The 25161-nt window shown below is 40.2% G+C and overlaps 1 protein-coding gene across 1 annotated transcript in view; it reads left to right on the top strand.

Annotated features, from left to right (window-relative positions):
• USP10 (ubiquitin specific peptidase 10) overlaps positions 1-25161 on the top strand; it is a 50773-nt gene that overhangs the window by 5784 nt on the left and 19828 nt on the right. The window contains exons 2-4 of the mRNA XM_067004644.1: positions 11855-11923; positions 14930-14975; positions 19685-20701. Coding sequence (XP_066860745.1) covers positions 11855-11923; positions 14930-14975; positions 19685-20701 — 1132 coding nt within the window. The remainder of the gene's footprint in view (positions 1-11854; positions 11924-14929; positions 14976-19684; positions 20702-25161) is intronic.

The following is a 25161-nucleotide window of genomic DNA, read 5'->3' as shown; positions in this document are numbered from 1 at the left end:
GACCGGATCGCCACGTATCGGACAGCAAGAGCGAGTCCTTTGGATGTGCCAGCTTCCAGTGTGTGAGGACAAGGCCTCGGATGCCGTGTGTGGTATCAAACCACGGATTTCTCTCCTGGTTTTCCGGTAAAGCAGAGCTCTTGTTGCACATGCCACTCAGTTGGTCAGATTCACATACCTTTTAGAGAGGGACATGAATTCAAACCATACTTCTGTACAAGGTCAGAGTTCAGGAAACTACATTGACAGAAGGAAAGGGGAGATGGGACAAGATTCTGATACTCCCTTTGTTTCTTGCTGCAAGATGTAGGTTGGATGAGGAGGCAAATGGAAGAGGTTCAGCTGCATTTTTTAATGGTAGCAATAGGCAATTGGATTAATCACACCCAGCATATTTTGGATTGTGTTACTTGGGAGGGGATTTGCTTAAAATTGATGCTCTACCTGTGCATGATGTGGGGTGGTGTTCTCAGTTTAAATGTGAATAGATGTGATAAAAGGAGAGGGGAAATAAAGCAGAGAGAGAGAAAGAGTCGCAGTCAGCACAAGTTCCAGCTGAACTGCAAGAAGAAGCCTGATCTATTGAGTTCCAGTCAACCTCGGTCTATCCATTAAATCATACGGCCTCTAATAATAGCTGGTTGTTACCAAAGAAAGAAAGTGGTGGTGCTATAAATGTCCATAAAACATGGAAAACCTCGCTGTTCCTTTGCTGCCTTCAGGATAGAAAACCAAAGCTGCCACTGTTTGGAAAGTTCTGGGGAGCACTGTAGTTAATTGTTGTAAAACTGGAAGAAAGTCAAAGACAACTTACTTAGGCAAGTCTCAATATTCATTTACTTCTCAGCTAAAAGCTGTGATCGTGGGCTATTGCCCCTTCACAAGTTAAACTTCCGTGAGTTACAGATAGCGAAAGCTCCTTAACGAAACTTGTGGCGACAACAAAGTGTTTATAGAAGTGTTTGTGCAGTTAGTGTGCTCTCACGGCAAGCAAGGATGAAATACATAAAATTACCATCCTGGAATTGCAAGCGACAAAAACTGTAAGCGCAGCAGAATCATAAAAGTGTGAAAGAGGAGCTGTCAGCTTTCAGAGCAGGCCAAGTAAAGCTGCTGAGAGTGCTCACGCCAACAAGTTTGTGTTCTTGGGCTCTGGAGCTTTACCTTTGTCCCGGCCCAGCTCTGGGTTGCGGTGGTCACTCTTGGTGGTGCAAAAGGGGCGCTTTGGGTGCTGCCAGAGTCAATTGCCTTAATGGAGAGGATAAAGGCAACGAACACTTGTATACGCTCAGCGCTAACCATAGTCATGGAAAAGCCACTACGGTTTTCTACTTTGCTGTAATTGCATTCTTAAAATAGTTTTTCCAGCGTTTTTTATCAGCATTTACTCCTGGAAGGATTGGGCCAGTTGCGCACCATTTTTTCTGTCTTTTGGGTGCTGCCAGCGATGGTTTGTCCCGGGATGAGAAATTGCCGTGGCAGGGGATCCCTCGCTGCCACGATGGCTCCTGGCCGTGTGCTGAGCTACGTGCGGTGCGCAGGTGTGACATTTCCGTGGTAGCACGACTTGACAGTTAGTCTGAACTCTTACACTTTCTACAGCTTCAAATCTTCGGGTTTAGCTAAGAGCTACAGTGTTTTATATTTTTATAGCAGTTTGCTTTGTGTACCTTTTTTTTTATTGGTGTTTGTGCTTCAAATTTATTTTATGGCAGCATAAAAAAAAAAAAAGCCTGCAATTAGTGAACAACAGCTGATTCGATTATCTTTGAAGGCTGGCTTCAAGTAGAAGGCTGCCACATCTGGTCTGCTTACTGAGAAGCCAAAAGTTGCAATACTTGCTAATGGCAGATGTCAGTATTTGGAAACTTAGTTTGTTTTTTCTGACTGTTATTTGCAAAACAGCCATTTCAGACAATAGTGTGAGTGACTGATTGTATTTACCAGCTGTTTTAGTGATTTTCAGGAATCTGTTTTCCTGGATATGGGACCAAAGGAGTCATTGTACGCTTAGGTTAGAAGCACATTCTTTCAAAAGCTTCCTAAATTGGTGGCGTTTGAGAGCAGAAAATGCTGTGAATTCAGTGTGCGGGCTGAGACGCGAGGGTTTGCTCCCAGCCATGCCAGCCTTGCAGATCAGATGGCGCTTTGGTGGCACACACGTGGGGTCCCCCACACTGTTCCCACTCCTTTACAATGATGTGGGGACTCTGCAGGCACATGGGGTGTGCTCTGATCTCCCAGGGCCCTGGCTTCAGCAGTAGTTGCATGCCACTCTGCTCCAGTCTAAGTTCTTTTCCTCGGGAAGCAAGGTACTGAAATTGTCTTCAGGATTGCAGAAAGCATTGGCAGTACCTTGGGCGCTCTGTTTTGCGTTCTCTGCGCTCATTTGTGCAGAAGAAAGCTGGCAGGGGGTCTCGTATGGGGGGAGATGTGAAGTAGCATCGCAGTCAGTGTTGCTCTTTTGAAATGAGCTACCTAAAAATGGCTTGAAAATCAACAGCATTGTCATACAGTGAACCTACTGCCGTGTTCATACCCGGCTTTTAAGGCTGCCATTTATAAATATGGGTGTTTAATGCACTGACTGTCTGGGATTTAGTTGCGGCAGCGTACAAATCTGTGAATGCATTCTAACAGCTATCCTGTAGCTATATAAAGTTGTGTTGCAGCTACTTAAGCTCTAAAACCGTCCTCGGAGGAGGTGGCAGAGGTGGCGTATGTGTGGTGTCCCAGTTTTCATTTTAACTTCGATACCAGTGCAAAATAGAAAGCTGCTGCCACGGGCAGTGCCACGTTCGCTCGGGTTTCTGCTGCCACTTACCTACCACGTGCCAGGATGGCAGAGGAGGTGGATGGCTGCGTCTGCACTGGGAATCAACATGATAAATGGTGTCCTCAGCCTCTGTCTGCCGGGAGAGCGGATGGCGTACGCATTTATCACCTGCTGAAGTAGCACAAGGGGCTGGAGCTCCTGCAGAGAGAAAACAGGGAAAGAACCTCTGTAGAATTGCTGTCAAACTTCAGCAGGATCGGAGGGTTAGCGTTATTAATGTGGTTGTAGTTGTGTTTCATTTTTGTGACCCCCTTGAGTCAAATCATGTTTTTTTCCCAGATTGCTCTTTCGTTTTTGGCTGTTTCTCCATGAGATTTTAACCCACAGTGGGCAGGTCGCAGCTCTGCAGAAAGGAAAGTCTCCCTGCTCCTTACCACTTGCACCTTTTGCTTTATACTGGTTCCTCACCTGGGATCCCCACCCCCAGTGCGAAGAAAAAACGTGGATAGTTTTCTCTGTTTGAGTGTAATCATCTCGCCGACCTGTTCAGCGTGTGCCGGCACTGGCACAGGAGAAAAGGTGGGATTGTGTGTCCAGCAGGAGGAGAGGAGAAGCTGTGGCCGTGGTTTACGAAGCAGATGGCTCCTGGCTGTAATAGTCAGGCAGCATTTTCTCTTACTGTCACTGTTAAATGCACGGTACTGTGCCACATTGCTTGGTATCATTAGCTTTGGCCACCACGAATAATAATAATAATTAAAAAAAAGACAATGCAGTTGTGGGTTTGATAGGACTTTGCTCTGCATTTGGATTAATATTAAACTTCTTAGGTTAAGGCTCACCCAGCTGTAGTTGTGAGCGCTGAGCACTACTGAAATGTGGGGCCGGGATGCGGAGCTGGGCCTTCAGGAGAGGCGTGCAGCTGGTGGCTGGGCTCGACTGCTTTCCGAGGGAGCTGATCTGCCCTCCTGCCAGGTTGGAGTCCAGACAGCTAATTTTTACCTCGCCTAATCTTAGCCATCTTAAATCCTGCCTTGAGTAATTGCTTGTGAAAAGCGCTGTGTGGGTGACTCGTTCAGCTGTGGTGCTGTTACAGATGGATTTTAGTTTTCCACAACTACAGTTAAGCACAAGCTACCCATTTTTTCCCCACTTTTCTTTATTTCCCAGTGCTTTTTTTAGCTCTCTTGACAAACTGGAAGAGCAGCAGTCCCCTTACTGCCCGGCATGGCGTCTCCTGGGACAGGTCTGCATTGACTCTGTGAGGCATTAGTCCTCTGGGAAGGTGTCAGCAGTGGAAATGAGCAAAAAATACAGAATGTAAGCAACTGGGTGAGCAGAGTCAAGTGAAGATACAAGCCATCTTAATTTTTGGGCAGCTTTGCATTTGAGTACTCGACTTCAGAAGCGTAACTTTTTGGTGTAATTTCCTTGCCTTAAATAACAGGGTGCTGTTTGGAGCCTCACCCACAGCATCTGCAAGGTGAGCACCTTCACCTGCAGCTGCTGTTTAAGCTTATGGAGCAGTTCATAAGAGAAGGAGCATTATTAAAAGGATTCAAGATATAGACTGCTGTAACTGGATTAGAGAGACTTCTGACAACAGTAGAAGAATGACGTGATTCCAGAATTTTGGGTGCGAATTCAGTGTTTAGAGAGGAGAAGGGTCTGGCAGGCACAGATGAGTTCTTTCCTTTTTTTTTTTTTTATTATGTGTTCCCCACCAATAACTTCTGATCCCGTCTCTTCTGTTCATTCAACATTTGTTTCTTCATCTTTGGCCTGTCAAGCCAGTTGTAATCTCCTTAAACTCGCTTTAAAATGTGCTTATATTCAAACTTGTTAAATTTCTAAAGCTCAGGGCCTTGCTGGAGACTTTCTTCCCATAACTTTACCTCCCTTTTTTGTTCTTTAATAATAACCTTGCTCAAGTCTAGATGCATTGGCTTTATTTTGATTTTTTTTTTTTGAATTATCGATTTGAAGGATCAGAGTTGCCCGTGAGGTAAATGTAGGTAAAGCTAGCACAGAAGAAGGATGGCTTTCCTCTGCCAAGCACCTCCGAAGCTCTCAGGCTGGCAGCCACTCCGGGGAAAGGCTGCCTGGGTTCTGCTAGCCCCGAGCATCCTGTGCAGGCTCCTCGATACTAGGAACTCACGGATGGTAGGCAGGGTGTCACGTGTGCTGTTCTTCCCCCTGGAGGAATGGAAAAAAGCTTGTTGAAAACAATCCTTCCAAATCTCAGCTGCTAAATAAAGTTCTGTAAACTTCAGAAAAGTGCCAGTTTATATCGTATGTCAGGAATTTGGGTGGACTTCTGTGAGCTGTTCAAAGACAATTTGCTATTTAACGTGGCCAAGACAGTGTTCTCCAGATGCAAAACCAATTTTACTGCTTTGTTCTTAGAAGTTCGTTCTGCTGTAGGTATGTGGCACAAAAGGTTGCAGCCCTAATAATTTAGTCTGGCAGAGAAAAATGGTCATCACCGAGGTTTTTCTGCTGGGAAGTATTAGATAAAATTAGTAAGAGATTGTTTTGTCTGCCCCACCTATAATAAAATAGCATTCAAGTGGCTGTGTTGTTGAAAAACTTCATGTTCCAACTTCTCTCTCTTCAGTGCTTATCACGTTCTAATAAACCAGAATAGTTCAGGTCTTGATTATTTTTGTTTCTCGTTATAGGAAAAGCTCGGAATTTGCACGTTGGGTGCAGTAACTTGTTCACTGCAAGCAGAGCTCTGAAGTAAATGTCTGCTGATTGTGAGCAACCAGCTCGAAGCTGGTGTTTTCAAACTCTTTGAAACGTGTGAAAGTGGAGGCTTAGCATTAATGTTTTTACCAACAACTGCTCTTGAATTCAGAACCGAGTAAGGACCTATCTACCCGTTTTGGAAGCATTTATTTCTGATAATTGCAACGACTGCCTGCCTGGGGAATTCAATAGGAAAGAATTTTTGTGTTTGGCTCATGTTAGGATTGAAGACATCAGAAGAAAATAGATTGGAAAAAGTTACTTTCGTGGGTCATGGGCAGATGTTCTGTGGGTTTGCAGTGAAGGAGCTGCTGGTGTAGGGGTGTCAGAAATTCTATCTTTTGCTCTCCAGAGTTTGAATGTGATCAGCTCTGACGGTTCAGTAGTGATCTACCCTCCTGCAGGCTGGAGGGCGCTTACCGGGTCCTGCTGCTGGAGTCCCAGAGGGGCTGCTCTTCCCTGCTGCTGCTCTTTGTGTAGCACGCTTACGGTGGTGGGCTCCAGGGGAAGGCCTAAGGAAGACCCTTTCTGTGTTTTGAAAGGGAGTGAAGTGAGAGTAGCTGATGGTCTCCCACAGAATGCAAATTAAAAAGTATAGAAATTATGGCTATATCCTCCTGTCAGTGAGCCGTTGCTTTATGATCACGTCAGTGATAAAAGTGCATCGCACTCTTCAAAGACAGAAACTTCCCCTCTTTACAGTAGCGTTGCTTAAAAAAAAAATAATGGTGGCCGTTGGTTTTGGGCCTCATTTTTGTGGAACAGAAGAAGAATCTCCACTGGGGAAAGCTACACCTCGTGGGCAGCTTCCTCAGACTTGCTGCTCTTTGTGGCAGCGTCTGTTTGGTTGAAATGGAAGAACTCCAGTAAGTACCTATTTTTTAGTAACAAAAAGAAGAGAGCACGTGAACAGAAGTCGTTTTGGTATTAGAAATGAGCTAGAGTTTTGGCAGATTTCTGTATGATTATTGATCAATGCGTTGGTCTTATTTAAAGCGTTATGTAATTGATGAGAACTAATTATAGCAGAAGAGCACAACCAGCTCGGCTTTTGAGAATATTTGAATTACAGTCTTCAGGAGAAACTGCTCAGATCATGTTGTGCCCCCATTTTTGCATGAGGTTGTAGGTGCCATTTTTTCATTAAACCAGCCCTTCATGAACTCCGTGGAGGCAAGTGAAATTTCACCAACCTGTGTTTTTGTACCAGTCAATGATCTGGTTTTTCCTGGGATCAGAAAATGAGTTTTTGAAACCTATCAACTTTTTTTTTTTTAACAATGGAATAACTCCCCAGATTAATTCAAGTAAAATGTGTGCAAAATGCCTCACATTATTCAGCTGGAAGAATTCTGTAATAACATCTGAGAAACCCAAATTGGAAAAAAAAGGGAAAGCACAGTCACGCACTCTTGGATTTTTTTTTTTTTTGAGCCTGCGATTGCTCAAATGGCAGGCAGGCAGAGTTGCACTGACTCATGGGCTTAGCTGACCTACATTTACCTAGCTCTGATCTTCCTCCGGGCACTGTGTGGATTTGTTAGCGCTCTGGCTACGGGCTGCAGGCGAGTGAGAGAGGCCTGTAAGCGGTGCGAAGAGTTTGCTCGCAATTTGTTGGGTTTTCAACTGTTACAAGCTTTAACGCGCAGCCCCTCCACCCTCAAGTTCAACTTTATTCCTGTAGTTCTTGTTGATAAAAATGGACTTTCCATTATATATAATATAATTTAAATTTAATTTACATAATTCAAAATAATTTACATAATTTAAATTGTGTTTTATTTTTGTGCAGTCTTTTTAGAGGATATATCATTTTTCTTTTCAGAAGCTGGTTTGTCTAAAATATTTCTGTTTCTGCTGTGATATCACCGTAAAGATGGACAGTGGTCTTAGTAGCTCCTGGATGTGGGAGCTTGTCTGTTTTTATGAGCGTCTTAGCATTATGTTTCATGGGATTTGAAAGTTCAGAAAGCCTTGTATCAAACAAAGTAACAATCCATGTACTGGGTCTTAATGGATTTCCGTATCAAAAGGAGGGAGGACCTGAAGGAAGGTTGTTTTTTCCCTACATCTTCAAGAAAAAAAGAATTGACAAATCCTGACTAAGTTCAAGCGAAGTAAAGATAGAGAGACCCTTCATGTGCTGCCGGGATGCCTAATATAAGAATATTTTCTCTACTGCTAAAACCCACGTGTTCTCGGACACGTGGCTCTCCACTGCCGCGTCTGTCCGCATGGTTCGCTTCCTTCCTCCGCTCTGGGTCATTCTGGTAGCTCCAAGAATAACCACGCTTTCTAGAAGTATCTAGATGAGCAAGATTGTACAGCTTATGGTGTACATAAACTAGTTTGTCAGTTTATACGTGAACTAGTTTTTACTTGTCAGGCCTTCTGCTTAGATACACTTGAATCGTTCCATGTTGCCATTAAGTAAAAAGCTGTATTTTTAACTCCTTTGTGAAAAAGCCGTTGAAGTGGGAGTATTTGCAACTTAAACTAATCTGACTGGAAGATCTGAAGCTGTTGGTTATCAGATGAAAGCCACATTAATGCTTCTTGAAAGCAAAAGCTGACACTTCATTTTCCTAGCTTTCTCGTTGCACAGGTGATGCCGAGACAATGATGCATGAGCAGGGCTATTTCTACCCAGTTTTCTAGGACAAGCAGCTGCGTAACGTGCTCTTCCTCCTTGCGCTCCTCCGGAGAGCGTTCATGTGGCAGGACTGGAATACAGCGGAGGTTTAATTCCAGGCAGTGGGGTAACATTTGCATTCATTTTATAAGTGGTTAAGGAGAGCACAGCAAGAAAAGTTGGTGTGGAGAGAGCTTGCGGGTCAGGCTGCTTAATTGTCTTTTTTTTTTTTTGTTCAAAATGGCATAAAATCTGCTGGAATGCAGATGTATTTTGTTCAGTTGTAATCAAATTGAAAAAGTGAGTTTAGTTTTCTTGTCAGTTGGTGGTGTTTCAAGTGACATTTAGGGTCTTTGGAAAACTTGCTCTAAAAGAGGTGTTTAACATGAGAACTCTGTGAGGCAGGTACTTGACAAAAGGAAATGTGATCCCTTACAGCACGGCAGGCTGAAAGCAAAAACCGGTGATGCCAGGCTTGCTAGTGCGTTTTGGAAATCCTTCCTGCTCTACCAGCTTCACTGGGCTCATTCATTCAATACACGTAAATAATAGAAAAAAATAATGTAAATGTGATCTTTAAAAAAAAAAAAATCCATCTGTCTAGTAGTTGTATGATATTGTGGTCCATCCCAATTTTAAGTCCTTGAAGCAGGAGGCAAAGGTTTGGGTCTTTTGATGTCCTCTGCTCAGATAGGAAGGAGGTCAGAGTACAGTTGTACCTGGTTCTTTGAAACCTTTTCAGGAATTTAGTAGTATTTCTTTTTTTGACACTGTCCAAAGCTGTATGAAAATGTTTTGAATAAGTCCCAGAACTGTAATTGCAAATTGTTGATAGATGGAAATAAATAAATTGAATCTGAAGTACTGATAGCATATATTTTAATTAAAACCTGGAGCACCCATGCCATTAGCAGCTTCATGTGGAAGAGGTGCCATTTCAGATTTGCACAAAGCATATTTCATGCTGCTTTGATTTTTGTCACTCGTGTGCCAGTTGTGTCAATATCTGAAAGAAGAGATTTACCATCATGCCTTCCTGCTGTCTTGTTTGTATGGTTAAAAACCTTAGAATTAATGGCAAAAACGTCAATTTCTGCTCATGCATTGTAGGGAAGGCGTTTTGCTGTGTTGGTATGTGATTACTCACATTAGCTAAAATACTGTTTGTTTTGATGCGTTTAATAACATATTGTATGTGTCTGGCAAACAGTCAAATTGGTTTACAGTTGTGAATTCCAAACTGGAAGGGATCCATCCCTGTGTTCAGGGATTGCTGTTTTGTTTTTCCATTCCCGAGGAGAGGTCTGGAAACACTGACGAGAAACTGGGAAGGTGGCAGAGAGGGATTTATTTCTCCCTAGAGTTCCACAAAGTCTCTTCCTCTCCAGCCCCCCGCAGAAGAGACTATTATTTTCCATTTGTTTTTCTTAAACGGCTACAAGTGGAAGATACTTGAAAGTTATAATACAAGGCTGTTTTCATGTTGCTCTTTATCTATGGCAGAAATCAAGCCCACCGGACTTTGATTTATCTTAAAGGATACTTGAATGCGCTTCTAAGTAGATGGCTGCTCTGCTAAGGTACACAGTCTGGGGAGCAGCAGGAGAAATGCAGTGCAAAATACCTGCTCACTAAGACAGGAGGGAGGATTGCCTCCCAGGAGCTGGAACAGAAAGCTTGTACGTAGGTTGCAGAGAGAGTTTGAGAAGGAGGGGAAGATCAGATTTGACTCTGAATTAAGCCTCTTAAGGATTATGCATCTGTAAAAGACTATGGGCAACATTACAGTAGGAAATTTTCAAAACTCTGTGTTGCCCTCTCAGTTTTTCTCCCAACTCTGGTGTTGGCAGAAGACTGCACTCTCCTGCAAGCATTATTCCTGCTCTGCCTTGTGGGTTACCATTGACATCGTTGACTACTAACTATTCAGCATGCTTTTCACACAGATGTTCTTGTTCAGCTGAGGTCATAGATCAAGATTAATTTTTGAAATATGCAGTTCAGTGCTAAAAAATATTTTTGCTTATTGTTTTAAAATGGAAGTTTAATTATTGTTTTAAAATGAAATTTTAAATTCTTAGAATGAATTTTTTTTAGTCTTAGAATTGTAGCATTTCACTATTCAAATACCCAGTGCTTCTGAAGTAAGAGCATCCCTTTTGGTAAACTAATTTACGTAATTCTGTTATTCTTCGTATTTGTTACTCGGTGAAAACATGGAGGGAGTTTGTATGAAATTTATATAGGAGATGGACTTACTTAATGAGCAAGGAAACAAGATCCTTTCTCATCTCTGCATGACTTTTTCATCCAAATTTTTCAGTAGTATTTTAATTTTTCATACCTTAGTATTTGACTTGTAGACTTTTTGGAGAGGCCTAAGGACTAAATGGCGATGTAAGACAAATGATTCCAGTGTGAGGCTGGACCTGCTCCCTGTTGTAAGCATTGCCACAGTGATTGTGCTCATACTTTGCTCGGGTAACTGCGGGGCTGGAGTCACTGTATGGTAAGAGGCTGCTGATGCCCCTGATCTGTGCCCTGGAAACATCCGTGACAAGCAACGATGCTTCTGAGCAAGTCGGGCTCTTGCTGCATTAAAGCTGGGTGTAAGCAATCTGGGTCTGAAACCCCTTTTCCTCGGAGCTTGTGTGGTGAAGTCCCAACCGATTTATTATCTGTGAGTGGGACTTTGAGGTATGGTGAACAGCGTTGCCAGGCGCAGAGATTGATGCGGTGTAGGGCACGTTCCAGGCGGGTGTTTGAAGGAATCACAATTCAATGTGTCTGATCTCTCGGCAGGTACACATGTGAAAGTATTAACCTTGGAACTGAAAGAGTCTGAAACAGCTTGTAGAAGTTTTATCAAGTGCTAGTGTATGCCTCTTGTCTTCTAAATGTTATTTATAGACTGTAGGGAAATTAATGTTGATTAATGGTTAACTTGCTGTCCTGAGTGCTCAGATGCTCTTCAGCTAGTTACGACTGATGAGGGTGGTTCAGAGAAACTCCAAGTGCTGCGAAGTGCCAGCATTACAGGCCTGTTGGTTGCCAGTGTTTCACTTGCTGTAAACTAAATGTAAACTATCATCTTAGTGTGATTTTTTTTTTTTCTGTCTGAGTATGTGCTTTTTGATTATAATATAGACACTATCTAAGAGGGCAGGAATTGATGTTGGGAAAAGGCATTTCATCTTAGGTTGGTTATGCAGAACTTCAGGCATTAGGGTAACAAAACTCATCAGAGCAACTGTAATGAAATTGATTATTGAGACCTTGTGTGTTTTTCTGCACCTAGGCAGTTTCAGTTCGGTGGTTCTTCTCTTGTGAAGCGTAAGTATCTGTGTTGTTCTAGAAGGTAAAACAGATCGTGTCTGGGGTTTGTACGAACTGATACAAAGCCTCACCCTACATTTGTTGGGTTAGAACTGGTCACGGGATGAGCTGGAGCTCATGCTGTGGATACCTCTCCTGGGAATTTTAAGGAAATCCTTTGTGTAGGGTTTTAGAGACTGTGATGTAGTTTGCTAATGACTCAGGAAGAGTGGGGGACTGGGCTGCAAACAGGTGAGATTCTGGCTTCCAACACACGGGTCGTTATGATTGCCAGTATCTTTATAAACTTTACTATGAATTTATTAATTGCATAAAATACAAATCCTTCTTTAACAAAGATCCTTCTCTTTTATTTTTAGTATATTTTCGGGGAGTTCAGCCCTGATGAATTTAATCAGTTCTTTGTGACTCCACGATGCTCTGTTGAGGTAAGATTACTTTAAAGATTTTGTTTAGAAATAACATTTTAAAGCTACATGTATTGTAGTATGTTACAATAAATGTGTAAAATGTTCTATTTGAAATATAACAGTGCATTTTTTTATTATGCTCTTAGCTTGCTAATTTACAAACTGAAGATATTCAACAGGAGTCTTTTTGTGTATGTGGATATTAAATCCATTTTTAGAAATAAGAAACGAATTATTCTTTCTTTTTCATGCCATCTTTCAGAGCTGGAATAGCTGACATTGTAGTGACAGGATGTGGAAAAATGAGTTATCCAGCCCTATTACCTCAGCTTTGATTTGCCTTTTTTTTTTTTTAATTAGAGGTGGATATAGAGAACTTTTTCAGCAGTGTTCTTGGTTGTAAGGTGAGCTTTTAAATCTTTTGAGCCTTTTGAAGCACAGGTTTTTGTAATATGTTTTGACAGGTGGAACACTGCTAACCATCAAAGCTAGACTTAAAAGGAAGGCTGTGCATGAGGTCTGAGAAATGAGAAATTAATGTGATCTGTGGATCAATAATGAACTAATTACAATTGCAGTGAGGACCACAGAGTGGAAACAGTTGTCCAATGTGTATTTGAGTATATAATGTACTACAGATACTGTTGCAAATTCTTACTCTCTAGTTTTTGGTAGAGGGTGAGAAACCATTCCCTGTCTAGGGAAGAGTACTGAATTATGTCATTGTCCTAATGTCTAGACTTAAAAAATAATTTTTCCTTTAGGTCAAGTTCCATGTTTTTCCTCCAAACATTTCCGTCCTGCTTCAATCCTCCTCCCTCAGCATAAAGGAAGCGAACACTTCAGCTGTAGCTAGACATAGTCTTTTGTCACGTTTTACAAATCCGATGAGCATTGTGAATGTCACTTAGTTTCCTGTAACGTAATTTTCCTCGTATAACTAGAGTAGTGTACCTCTAGCAACAACAAAAGTGTATGAAGAGGATTTGGGGGTGGGTCAGAAGTAAAAAGATAGCTTCTGCTTGCCTTCAGGGATAGCTTTGTGCCTTCTCTGGGAGATGGGAAGCAGTGCAGAATAGATCTTCAGGTAAAATACGCTTCTTCTTTATTACTGTTACCCCACCATTAAATACAGTAACAATAGCATGAAGCTTGTGTCCTACTTCATGTTACTGTAACATTGTACAGCAGCTATTCTAACACTCGCATTGTGGAAGATGAAAATGTCGTGTTTTGACTTCTTTAAAGCTATTCTCATAAAGCATGTTGAAGAAGCATAAAAGTCAAAGGATGCAAGGCTGGTTCGAATAACTGTCTCAAGAGTACCACTTGCTGGTTAGCTGTCAAAATCAAAAATGGGTGAACGATGTTCCTTACACTTGTCCTTGATCTGGTTCAGTTCAATGTTCTAATTATCTGGATGATGAAAGAGGAGGGTTAGATTATAAAACTGCAGCGGTGTTTGACATACATTCTGTCTGGGGGCAGAGCCTGTTCTGGGAGTCCCAGCATCTGTTGCTGCTGGTGGCCTTCTGAAGCCCCTTACTTACACACAGGCTGAGGCAAGGGACTAATTAAAGCTAAACGTCGTCTAGAACGTCTCTTTCTTTACTTGGCATTTTGAACATATTCTATCAGACATCTGACTGAGATGATTCAGATGACCCAGCTGCATTAAAAAAGTCAACTCAGAAATCTCAACTTTACACGTGCTGTTGATTAACCAGATATATAGGTGACCAATAGGTGGACTACTCTTTCCTAATTTTCTTTTTCACTTTGTATTTTATTAAGCCCCTTGAATCGTAAAAATAATAAATTACTATTTTTACCACAAGCTGTTGACTGTGGACTTTTAGGGTAAATTTTTTTCTCATTTTAACTGTTAAAAATTATATATGACCTGTGTTCAAAGTTAATTTAGATAATAGATTCTTAACATTTTGGAGTCTTTTTTCCACCGATGGACTCTGATTTTGAGCCTGGAAGGTTGATGCATTAAGATGTATTATGGATTTTACGGTATGCATTCTTATGTACTTTTTAATAATGCAATTTTAGAAATGTTTTTCTTGCTACCTCTGATGCATTGTTGTCTACACTGCTTTAAGAAAGCAACACTTAAGTGTCTGCACTTTTACACAAGTGAAGACTTCAGTGGATGTCTTTAAAATTATCGATTATTGAACTAATATTTAGAATAGCCTCATAAAACTGCACTGTACTCTCATAGCTTTATCTCCCACTGCAGAAACAGTTCAGCTGTTCTCCAGGCAGCTGCTGGAATGCTCTGAGGCAGTGGCTACCAGTTTATGGCAGGCACAAGAGAAGGCATTCAGCTGCTGGGGAAGTTTGGGCGGAGTTGATGGGGGGGATTAGAAATTGCCCACCTCTGGTTACACAGCACAAAGAGTTCTGTCAGCCACCGAGTCCACAAAATGATGCCAGTGTTTTATACTTGGGTGATTTACAATCCAGATGGTTTCTGTGTAGGTTGATTATATTATGCTTAGGCTGATGTTCAGAAATCTTTGCTTTTGTTAAATGTGATTAACAATAGATTTTAGGTTGAAACGCTTGAAGGGCAGCACTGTAGCTGAACTAAGCTGAGAGTTAAAAGGTTTAGGTGTGAATATTATCTGTGCAAAGCTCTGGTTTTGTCCTTCCACAGATAATTGGGTCTGTCTTTGCTTCAGTTTTTATATAAAAGGAGGATAGATTCCTCGTTTTTTAAGGTTGTGGTGAGTTATTGTTGATAAAGGAAGATTCTGATACCGGGAGGTGAATCGGTTGAGAAGTTGATGAGCCTATGATGTGTAACCAAGATAATCTTTATCTTTCAGTGATTGTGGTAATCTGCAAGGACACTTGAAGCTGCCGTGCGGGATTTGATAAATATAGAAACAAGAGTTCAAGACACACTCTCAGAAAATTAGATCTTAACAATGGGGTTATTCTTAAACAAATCAGATGTTTCAAATGAAATTGTTCTTAATGATTTTTTTCATTTCTTTTTTCATACAGCTTCCCCCTTACAATGAAACAGTTACGTGTGGTATTAAGTCCACAGGTAAGTTTCATCATGGTTAGAAATCAACATCCTTTTTTGAAAACGTAGTTGGTGAAACTTCCCTTAGACTTGTTACAAGCTCTTTTAAATTTATTCTTTAGAGCTCAGTCAGCAGGCGTATGTGTGTATATTTCGCAGGTTGCTTTTTTAAACCGATTTATTGCATGAGATGGGCAAGACTATTTGAAAATATTGCATTGAACTTCAGCTTATTGGTGTGGACGTGCTTACTTCTTGATTGTGTTACCACACAGTCTTAGTGTCCTGCTGAAATAGTGCAGTAGCTGTAAAAATCTGGAGGCCTGGAGCCTGCTAGAGAACTTGGACTGAAGAAGCAACTAACTTGCGTGGCATTCAGCTGGCCCTCTTCTAAGGCCACAGGCTGAATATTTTCTGGCAGTTTTAACCTGAAGACAGCTCTGCAAGCGTTGCTCTCTCCAGTGTTCCCTTTGACACTGTTTCTGTCTGGCTCAGCTATTTTTTTTATATTTTTTTCTGTGAAAGTATGACTCGATGTAAAAATGTGTTACAGAGTTCCTGTTTTAAAGCTGTAACAGTCACATTTCTTCTCCATCTTAGCCCTAAACCTTACAGTTAGAAAAAGAAACGTGGCCATACTTCATAGTTGAATAAAGCTGAAAGCTAAGTAGGAGTCACCCTGTGATTATAGCTCTGCATCGTATAAAACTTTCTCAATATTTTATGCAGCAGGTAAATTAGTGTTTTTTTGTTTTTTTTTTTTTTTTTTTATGGTGAACCCCAGGGAAGAACAAGGAAGCTGAGATTTACCCAGATGTATATGAGAGGGATAAAAGCGACATCCAGATATTCTTCAAAATAATCCAGGTGTCTGACAGGACATTGCTCAGAAGTATTTAAGAGGACCAAAATGCACATATTAAAGTTTAAGACTATATGATCATTATGCTTAGCAACTTTGGTCTTAGGTAAATAAGATAGTCAGTCATAAAGGGGACAACAGATCCTACTTGAAAGCAGATGTGCAGCATTCTGAAAATTGGGGAGCTTTGTTTTAGCTCAAGACCCTTTTTAGGACCCTGAGTAGTTTGAAGGAGGCGTTTAACAAGTTCATTAAAAGGCCCATGGAGCAGTGCAAGCTGTTGCTGATGGCAGGGACATCCAGTCACACATTGTTTTGTCTAACTATGGGTTTAAGTTCTGTTAAGACTTAGATTTCAATGTTAACAAGCCATGCAGAAAGTTGGTTTGTACAAATGTTTTTCAGATCATTCCTAGACCCTGAGAGAATCCCTCCCAGCCCTGAGATTAGGTAATGACAGCAAATTAGGCTTTGCCTGAAAAATGTCTTTAACAAGCTTGCACTGTACTGTGCATGCATATTACCACTGTGATGGCTGCATAGGAAGCTGTGGAAACTAAAATGGAATGCTGTGCTTATGCAGAGTATTTGTAATTAAAACGAGATGACACCTACTGACCATGTTGTCACCCCCTAGCCTAATTTTTTCTGCTCATCTTCAGTATTTAACTTTATTACATAATCAGAAGATTTGTTAATACTTAAATAATCAAATCATGGCTGAAGCTCTAATATTCAGAACTGTGTTCAGACTAATTAGTGCCAAGTATTCACAGCTTTGGTTATTGTACCTAGACTCTGTCCTGGGAGCATCTGTTGATGCTTGTTTCAATATGCTACCATGTTGTTCCTGACAAATGCATCTGTTTCAGTCCATTCAGGGAGTGTGCTCTGAACTAGATTGAAATAAAGTCGCCCAGAAGCAAAGTGGAAGGTCAAAACAAACAAACAAAAAAAACCTCTCATTTTTTTTTCAAAGGAACTTGACACAATCTTACAGCAAATGAGCTTCTGCCAGCCACCCATAAACTAACCATAGCGTAGATACTGGTGTTTATTATTTTATTCCTGGTGTAAGGTTCAGTGCTTCAGTTGTCATCCTAATTTGTGTTAAATGCTAGAATATCAGTTATACTCTTGGCTAGATATTATCCTACAAAGTTTGCATTGCGCCTTCAGCTAAATTAACTTTCTACCACAATTATAAAGGATATGTTTTGTTTTCTGCTCCCCACTTGCCCTGAGTTGGCTCTTGTGATTGTCTAGTGTACAGTAAGCTGATTAGCTTACCAGAACAGAAGAAATACTCTTGTGGATTATTTTTTTGCCAGGTTAGACTTTGGTAGTCACAAGTGCTGGAAGCTTGCTGGTGAGTGGAGGAGCAGTCTGGGAAGGCAGACCTGAACCCCCTCGCTTTTAGCTGTGGTAGACTTAACTCGCCCACAGAAGGAAACCCCAATCTTTATTTCAAAGCAATTACTATTTTTTGATTATTTTCCAAAGTGAGATTTTGGAAAAGAAGCAAAAGTTCCAGCTTATTTTGAATTGGCAGGGATTTGAAACAATTCACTCTTACTGTGGCTGGAGGAATATTACACGTTACGAGTTGCTTCTTGTGCTTTTTACTGTTTTAACAGCAGGTAAAGAACTAGCTCTCAGTTCATGTGTGAACTAACAAGTTGCTACATCCTCAGATGAACTAATGAGGACTAGTTATGTTGTGGATTTGTGTCCCGTGTCCTCTAAAACCCATGGCTGGCCTCCGCAAGCAAATGAAGCTGCGGCTGGTTTTGAGCTGTGCGTCCTGGCAAGGCAGCCAGCGCGTAGCACTGATTCAGTAGCCAGTTACTGTTGGTGCTGAACAGAGTTAGGTGATGCCTGAGATCTCCCAGCCCTTCCCTCTTAAGTGGTATCAGGCAACATCACTCCACCTCCCTGCCTCCAGGCTGTGGATTTAGAAAGAAACTTAAGCTCTCTCTTCTGCTGGGTGATAGCTAGTGCTGATTGCAGAAGTAGCTGGTGAAAGGCAGCCTGACAGGCACAGTGTTAGGAAATCCTGGGTGTGGGGGGAAGGCTGAGCGAATTTGAAATTCAGGCTCTTGTTAACATGATTTAAAGAAAGCAGGTTTGTATGGAGAGTTTTTCTCTCTCCCTTTTAAAGTTTCTTTTAGCCTAACCGGCAGCCAGATCAAAATTGATAGAGGTCACATCTGTTTACAGCTCATTAATTAACGTATTGAGAGAAAAGCAATTAACAACTGTATTTATATTTTTATATTGTAATTTAGCATGAAGTTCTATTCTGAAATTGTGTGAGCTACTGATCGTGCAAGACATTATATATGATTACTTGACTGATCTTTATTAATTAATTTGGAGTATTTTGCTATTGCATGCGTCAGACCTCAACACACGTTGAATGTGTGTTACTCTTCACTTGATTTTAAAAATACGTACATCTCTTTTTTTTCAAAGTTAATATTTTTGCCAACTGACTTTTCTAGAAAGGACTTGGGGAGTTTTGAAACAGTTATGTAGCAAAACTTTCTCCACTAGACTCTGTTCTTTCATAGGATTATTTCCCTGATTCTCCTTTGGGAACTTCTGCTGAATGATTTCATTGATATACTTGAAAACACGCACCTGTTGACATGTTATACATAAGTTCGTCAAAAACGCTGAAAATTTTTGGTGTACCAACTTATTCTATTGGAAATAGTGCTCAGTGTTGTTTGATTCTCTTGTAAAAGTTTTAAAAGTTTGAAAAGTGCTTTTTAGCTCCTCGTCTTAGAGCAAACAGAAAATATTGAAATTCATGTATTTGACACAGTGACATTCGTATCATAGGAAGACCTGCAAATCTAAATGACCTGCAAGCACTAAAATGTGAGCTTACCTTAAACATTTCTGAGACTCAGAAATTTCATTAATTTTATCTCTATTTGTGAAAATGGTTGTAACTGAGGTAGTCAGTGTTAGTAGTTGGAGCACATTCGTTATAAAACTAATTAAGTTCCATGAAATTGCAATACTTTGTGGCTAATAATTTTTAGTGATATTGATATTCTCATGCCTGCCATGAGAATATTTCTTAGCATTTCATGTCAAAGTTCCAGGATACATTTAAAAAACGTAATCCACAAAATTCTCAGCATTGATTGTACATACGAGTTGAACATTGACTTGCATTGAGGTATGTCTGTTCCATTTCTTGTCTTGGAATCAGTCATATATATCATGCTGTCAGTCATACATTCAGCTGTCATAAAATTCAGTAAGTTATTGATGAGCTTAGAGTTCCAAAAACTAGTTGCACTGTTTCTGTACAATTTAAAATGAAAATATTTTTCAGTTGTTCATGATAATGATAAATCTTTACACGCCAGGAAAAAAAGTAACAAACTCTACATTTTTAGGGGATAAACTGTTACAGTCTTGCACTTTCTAGTTGCCTATGGAAAAGGCTGACTTTAGAAGAAGTGTGGAGTTAAATATTGCACCATATTCTAGATGCACTTGCTCCGTAATTAACTTAATGCATTCCATTGCTAAAGTCATTGGGTTTTAATAGTTATTCTTAATAGGTCAATTTAACAGGCGTTCCTTGCAGGAACAGTGCAGTGGTTTTGAAAATTACATATTTTAGGAAAAACTGTTTAAGAAAAGCTGAGATAGACTCTATAGTCTTCAGGAAAATGATGCTTTTAAAATGGTCATTAGGGTTGAGATAAAGAACAAGAACAATTTTTGTTTGAGGGAATGTTGCTTGTTTTCTGCGTTGCAGGAAAATACTTTTTTTTTTCCTTGATTTTTGTAGCTGTTTGATTAGATGTCATTCAATAACTAAGGTTTGCTTTCTTTTGTCCAGGGGAAGAGTATCAGAGAATTGAATTTGGTGTTAATGAAGTTATTGAGACAGAGTCCTCTGTGCTAAATAACACTGACTACAGTATTTCAAGCACTCTGAATCCTCAGGCTCCAGAATTCATTCTCAGTTGTGCACCTGCTCAGAAAACCCCTGATGATAGCCTCAGCGAAACAAACTACAACTCCATTGACTGCCAGTTCAGCGATCCAACCCTCGCTTTGGACAGCGGTTCTAACGCTGAAAACGATGGCTTGTCTGGAGGCCTCGGGCAAAGGGAGCGCAAAAAGAAGAAAAAAAGACCCCCTGGATACTACAGTTACTTGGAAGACGGCATCGCTCCCACAGAAGCTCTTGTAAATGGCCATGCAAATTCATCGGGACTGAACAGTATAAGCACGGAGGATACGGAACTGACGGGAGACATCCCCTCCCTGGCCACCCCAAGGACTTGCAACAGCCCGGACAATTCTGTGGACTTCGTTAACGAAGCTGTTTCTGATGATTCTGTTTCTAGCGCACTAGACAATACCAGGACTGCAGGGCAGCCTGAGGTATGCAGTGTTACTAATTCTGAACAGTTTTGCATCCCCTCAGAGACTGGCAGAGATAGCCCTTTAAGGACAGCTGTTGTACAGTCTTATGCTGGTACTGATACTACTGAAACTCTTGGCGTTACTAATGGACAAACACTTGAATCCTCGGGTGAGGACACAGCTGCCAATGGGGTAGAATTGCACACTGTGGAAAGCACTGACTCAGACCAAGCTAAGCCTGAGGAAGCTTCACCTACTACTGAGGCAACTGTCCCGGTTGCAGGATCAGTCCCTGTTAATCAGCCTGCAAAATCGTGGGCTAGTCTTTTTCACAATTCCAAGCCCTCTGCTTCCACATCTGTGGTCTATGTTGAGACTAAGTATACCCCTCCTGCCACATCTACTCTGGTCCCTGAAAAACAGGTTGAAGTCAAAGAGGGGCCTGTTCCAGTTTCAGAGGATCCTGTAGCCATAAAGATTGCAGGTATAGTTAACACACACGAGTGGATGGTACAGTAGAAGGGTATTGTTTCTTCGCTTGTAAACAGGAGTGCACAGTGTTGAGAGAAGGTTCCTCTGCTAATGTTCTTAATGAGATGACTGTTAATACACAGCTGGGAAAGGTGCAATTTAAATAAGCTAGGTTTGCGTCCCCCGGAGTTGAGTAAACATTGCAACGAGACATTGTCATATTGTACCAAGTGCAGTAAAAATAGTGCTGCTTTTCAAACAATATGCTTAAATGGTCTGTGATTTATTTTTTTTTAATGTACTAGTTAGATTCGACTGTATACTGTTGTAATAGGGAGAACACATTAGAAAAGTTTGTTTTGAAAACAGTGTGTCATATTATCTGGTATTTATGATCTTGTAATGCATTCCAGAAAAGAAAAATGTTAATAATATTTTTGTGCTGAAGTACCTGAAATTCCTGGATGCTTGCAGGAGCTTAAGTGTAACACCTAAATAGGTTCTGCTTCAGGAATTCTAATTCAGGAAATAGTATTTATATTTATGGATCTGTTGCTTTAATGGTTTGTCTTCTGAATTTTGATGAATCATCCTTACCCATTTTAAACTATATTATTTTATTCAGAAGTAATACTATTTACTGCCTGTTAGAGTAATCATAATGAACTGTCCAAAGGGTACATTCGGAAAAAATGTGTGATATAAAGGCTCGGACTGTTGGTATTGTATCTGTAGTTCTAATGAGAAATGCTAGCACGTGAATGACGCTTGTTTTCCAACTGAATCTGCAAAAACATGAAGAAAAAGAGCCAGTTAGTTGTATTTTATGTCACTGAACAAAAATAAGTATTTTAAATTTGTGAAATAGTCCGTATGTAAAAAGGTTTTTGCAAAATCCTGCCGACTTAGGCCAGAAGCTAATTTACAAGTACTGCAGCAGTTGATGTGTGACAACTTCAAGTCAAAGATCGTTTTTTCCTCTAACTGGAAGCTGACCTGGAGATTTCTGTTCAGGATACCCCGAAGTACATGCCTGCCGCGCATCCACATGCTTGCTCAGTAGTTGTCTCGTTGCTTAAACCTGTCTGCTGAGAGGAAAGTTTATCCTGTGTATTTTTCATTTGAGTGTCACAAACGCAGTTGGCTGTACTAAGGTGTGTGTATGTGCAGATCCTGGTTTGTTGGAACCCATACATGCAGTGTATGTTACACTCTAAGCTTACGCTATCGTTTGGTGATTGATTTTAACTTAAAACTTTTGTGGTATCGGTAAAAATAGAACTGCTTACCACAGATGAAGAAGTTACTTCGTCTTGTCCAAGTTGCTTCAGCTGTAGGTTAACTTCGTACAGAAACAGTAAATGTCTACAGTTTTTTTGCCACCAGGTGGGAGCAGAGCTTTTATTTTGTCTCAATATATTAAAATAGCAATGTTATTTTTATGCAGTTTTCTTTTGCACCTTTGCTATTAGCTTGCTTTGCAGCGGAAAAAAATTGATTATAGATCCTTTTTCCAGTGAAAAGGAATACATCTGCTCATTTCAGTTAATTTAGGTAGGAATTATATTGCTGCAATTCCTGTAATTCAGGTGCTGCTGATTTTACTATAAAATGTTTACACAAGCATCTGTATGCCACTCGATCAGTGCTTTGCTCTGTGGAAGGAGGGGACTTTCTTTAAAAAATAACAATAAATGAAAGAGATGGTGTACCTGTTTCCAAAACAGGACTGAGAACACTTTATTATGTCCTTTGTTTCTACACCCACGTACAAAAAGGTGTTATGTAAGTGTTTTGAGTTCAGCAAGCAAAGTTAGCAAATCTTCTGACTTAATGTTGGAGCTCTGAGGCCCTTCTGTACAGCTTCTGTTTAGAACAGATGCTCAGGACACGAGCACAAATGCCTTTTCCATGGATAAATCAGTATTTCGTACCTTAATTTCACCAGTTGCTACACAGGGATTAATGGTTCACAGGCACCTTGAAATTAATTTGATGCCACTTCATTCATCCACAAAGGTCTGTGGCTTCTTAGTCCTCGAGTTAGATGAAAGCTACAAAAGGTGAGGTGAGATTCAGGACCAGAAAACAAAACCGTTCTCACGTTCATCTTCATGGGGACAAAAGTCCTGAACAGTTAATTTTAGTAAGTGGCTAAGGTGTGTTGTGAGTGGCTTTACTGGCATCGCTAGTAAAGAGGTAAAGGGAACTTCTGAAGCAAGTTATGAACAATTGATGTTTATTTGGCAAAACTTGAGGAAATCTGGGAATAGCAGAGCGGTAGAGGAGAAGAGGTGCAGGCTTGCATATTTAGAAAGGGACCGTGGCATGAGTTCTTCATGTTAGCCTAATTTAAATGCTAGGACAAACATTTTAATAATTCATTTCTAAGGGGTAGTACGGTTATAAATATTCTATATCTGTCAAAAAATACCAAACTTGATCAGGTTTAACTTGCCACATTTCACAGCTAATAACTGCACTGTGGTGAATAACTGGATGATAGTTGATGGCCTTGTCTAGGCTCTGAGTAAGCTAGGATGACTAGCTATTCTCTGGGTAGTCTTTTAACCATGTTTTTGGTAGCGAGGAAGAATTTCTATGGGGGAATCTAAAAAGATTTTCTGAATCCTGTTTTCTTGCAGTATTTTCATTATGGATGTGGAGGATGGAATGAACAGTGCACATAACGTTTGTTTAAGCAGGCAGTTTCAGATGAATTGAAGAACGCATTTCAAATCTGAGTAAATCTGGAATGCTTGTAAATTGAAAGGAAGTTAATCCAATAAAGATAAACGTGGAAAGGTACACTGGAGCAGAAATCAAATGCAAGCATACAGTATGAGGAAAAATTGTTGTTAATAGTACTAGAGAATAAAAGGATCTGTAAACTCTAGGGAGTTTAAAAGTGTCCTGAGTAAAGCTGAAGATGACTAAATTTGATTTCCAGTTTGTCTTAATACCAATTTATACAACAAAGATGGAAGGTAACTGTTGTAATTCTGTTGTTGCTGATGAGGACTTGATGAAAATGTTTTGTTCCTCTTTGAGCTTTACTTCTCTGGGAAGATGTAGTAGTGCAGCAGAGAAAAAGAGAAGTAAGATTTGAAAACTGTAATCTTTCAACAAACTTGGAAAATGAGGATTTACTTTGTCTCAGAAGAGATTGTAGGAGCTGCTATGAGAGATACTTCAAATATATAAAACAAATGTGAATTCCAGTTAGCGATGTGTGCTTTAGAATAACTTTTCTCATGGTTGTAGATGTATTTTTCTTTCTTTCAGTACTCTTGTAAACGTTATTTTACTGTGTAAATGTTAGATGTGGTATGAAAATGTGGTATTGAATGTAATTACTGTAAACAAAAATAGTTCTTTGTTAAAACAAACTTGCTGCAGTTACTTTAGACATTGTTTACAAAGCAGTTTTATGACCACAAGAGGATGCTAAAGTCCCTAATAATATTTTTATTCCATATGGTATGGTGTGAGGAAAAATAAAGTTAGCCTAAAAAGGTATGGGTAGGCTTTAAAAACAAGAGGTTTTTTGGTTATTTTTACCCTAGTTTTCAACAGTGATTAGTTATGTTATAGGAAGATCAAATGTGTAGACAACACATTTAAAGCTTTGCTGCATTAATATATTCTGAAATACCTGAGCATTAATAATTCAATGGCAAATACATTTCAGCAGTCCCAGAAGGATTTTGATCTGTACCTGCAGTAGGTGCTGAGGTCTTCCCTGTTAGATCTGTTTGCGCTCTGCCCTTTTGGGTGCCCAGCTCTTTATGTCATAGAGGACTGATATTTATATCTTCTGGTTTTTGGTTAGAACTGGCATGTTCAGAGCTTATAGTTGCAGAGATTGGAAGAAGCAAGCCGTGGATTTTTGCTATTATCACCTCCTCTACTTACTGCTTTGTGCCTTGTTCTCCTGTCACCTTACTGTGTTTGTTTAGACGGTTCTTGTAGTGAACAGCTCCAGCTCTTAAGTTTATGTGGTATGTAGCATGATGGCTTTAGAGGCCCTCACATTCATTATGAAACCAAATAACCCCCTTGGTAGGCAGTTGCTATGTTTATTTGCATTTTCTGTTTTGTCTTGTATGCTTCTAGTCCTTGTTTCACAAATGTAAAACATGCCAGACCCAATATTTTCCTTAAACGGGTTTTATTTAGGTACATAAATAATAGGTCAGACTTCTAGGAAAAACTCCCCTGCTTGCTCTCCATTTCATAACTGTGACAGACTTCAGTTTATGAGCCACAGTTTTTACACTTGTGCCATTGCTGATAGATTTGGAAGTGTGAAAGCAGTAAAGCTTTAAATTGTGTAAGCCAGTAAGTTATCCTGTAGATTTTAAATCTTAAAGCAGTAAATAAAACGTTCTGTTCAGAAGACTATGTTAATATCTGCCCGTCCTGTTTGCACTAAGATATTTTTGCTGTATGATAGTGTATGTTGAAACTTGT

The sequence above is a fragment of the Anser cygnoides genome, chromosome 12 (genome assembly GCF_040182565.1).
Source record: "Anser cygnoides isolate HZ-2024a breed goose chromosome 12, Taihu_goose_T2T_genome, whole genome shotgun sequence".
In the NCBI taxonomy this organism is placed as follows: Eukaryota; Metazoa; Chordata; class Aves; order Anseriformes; family Anatidae; genus Anser; species Anser cygnoides.
Note: the sequence above shows the minus strand (reverse complement) of the source record. Positions and strands in the feature narration are given on the sequence as shown.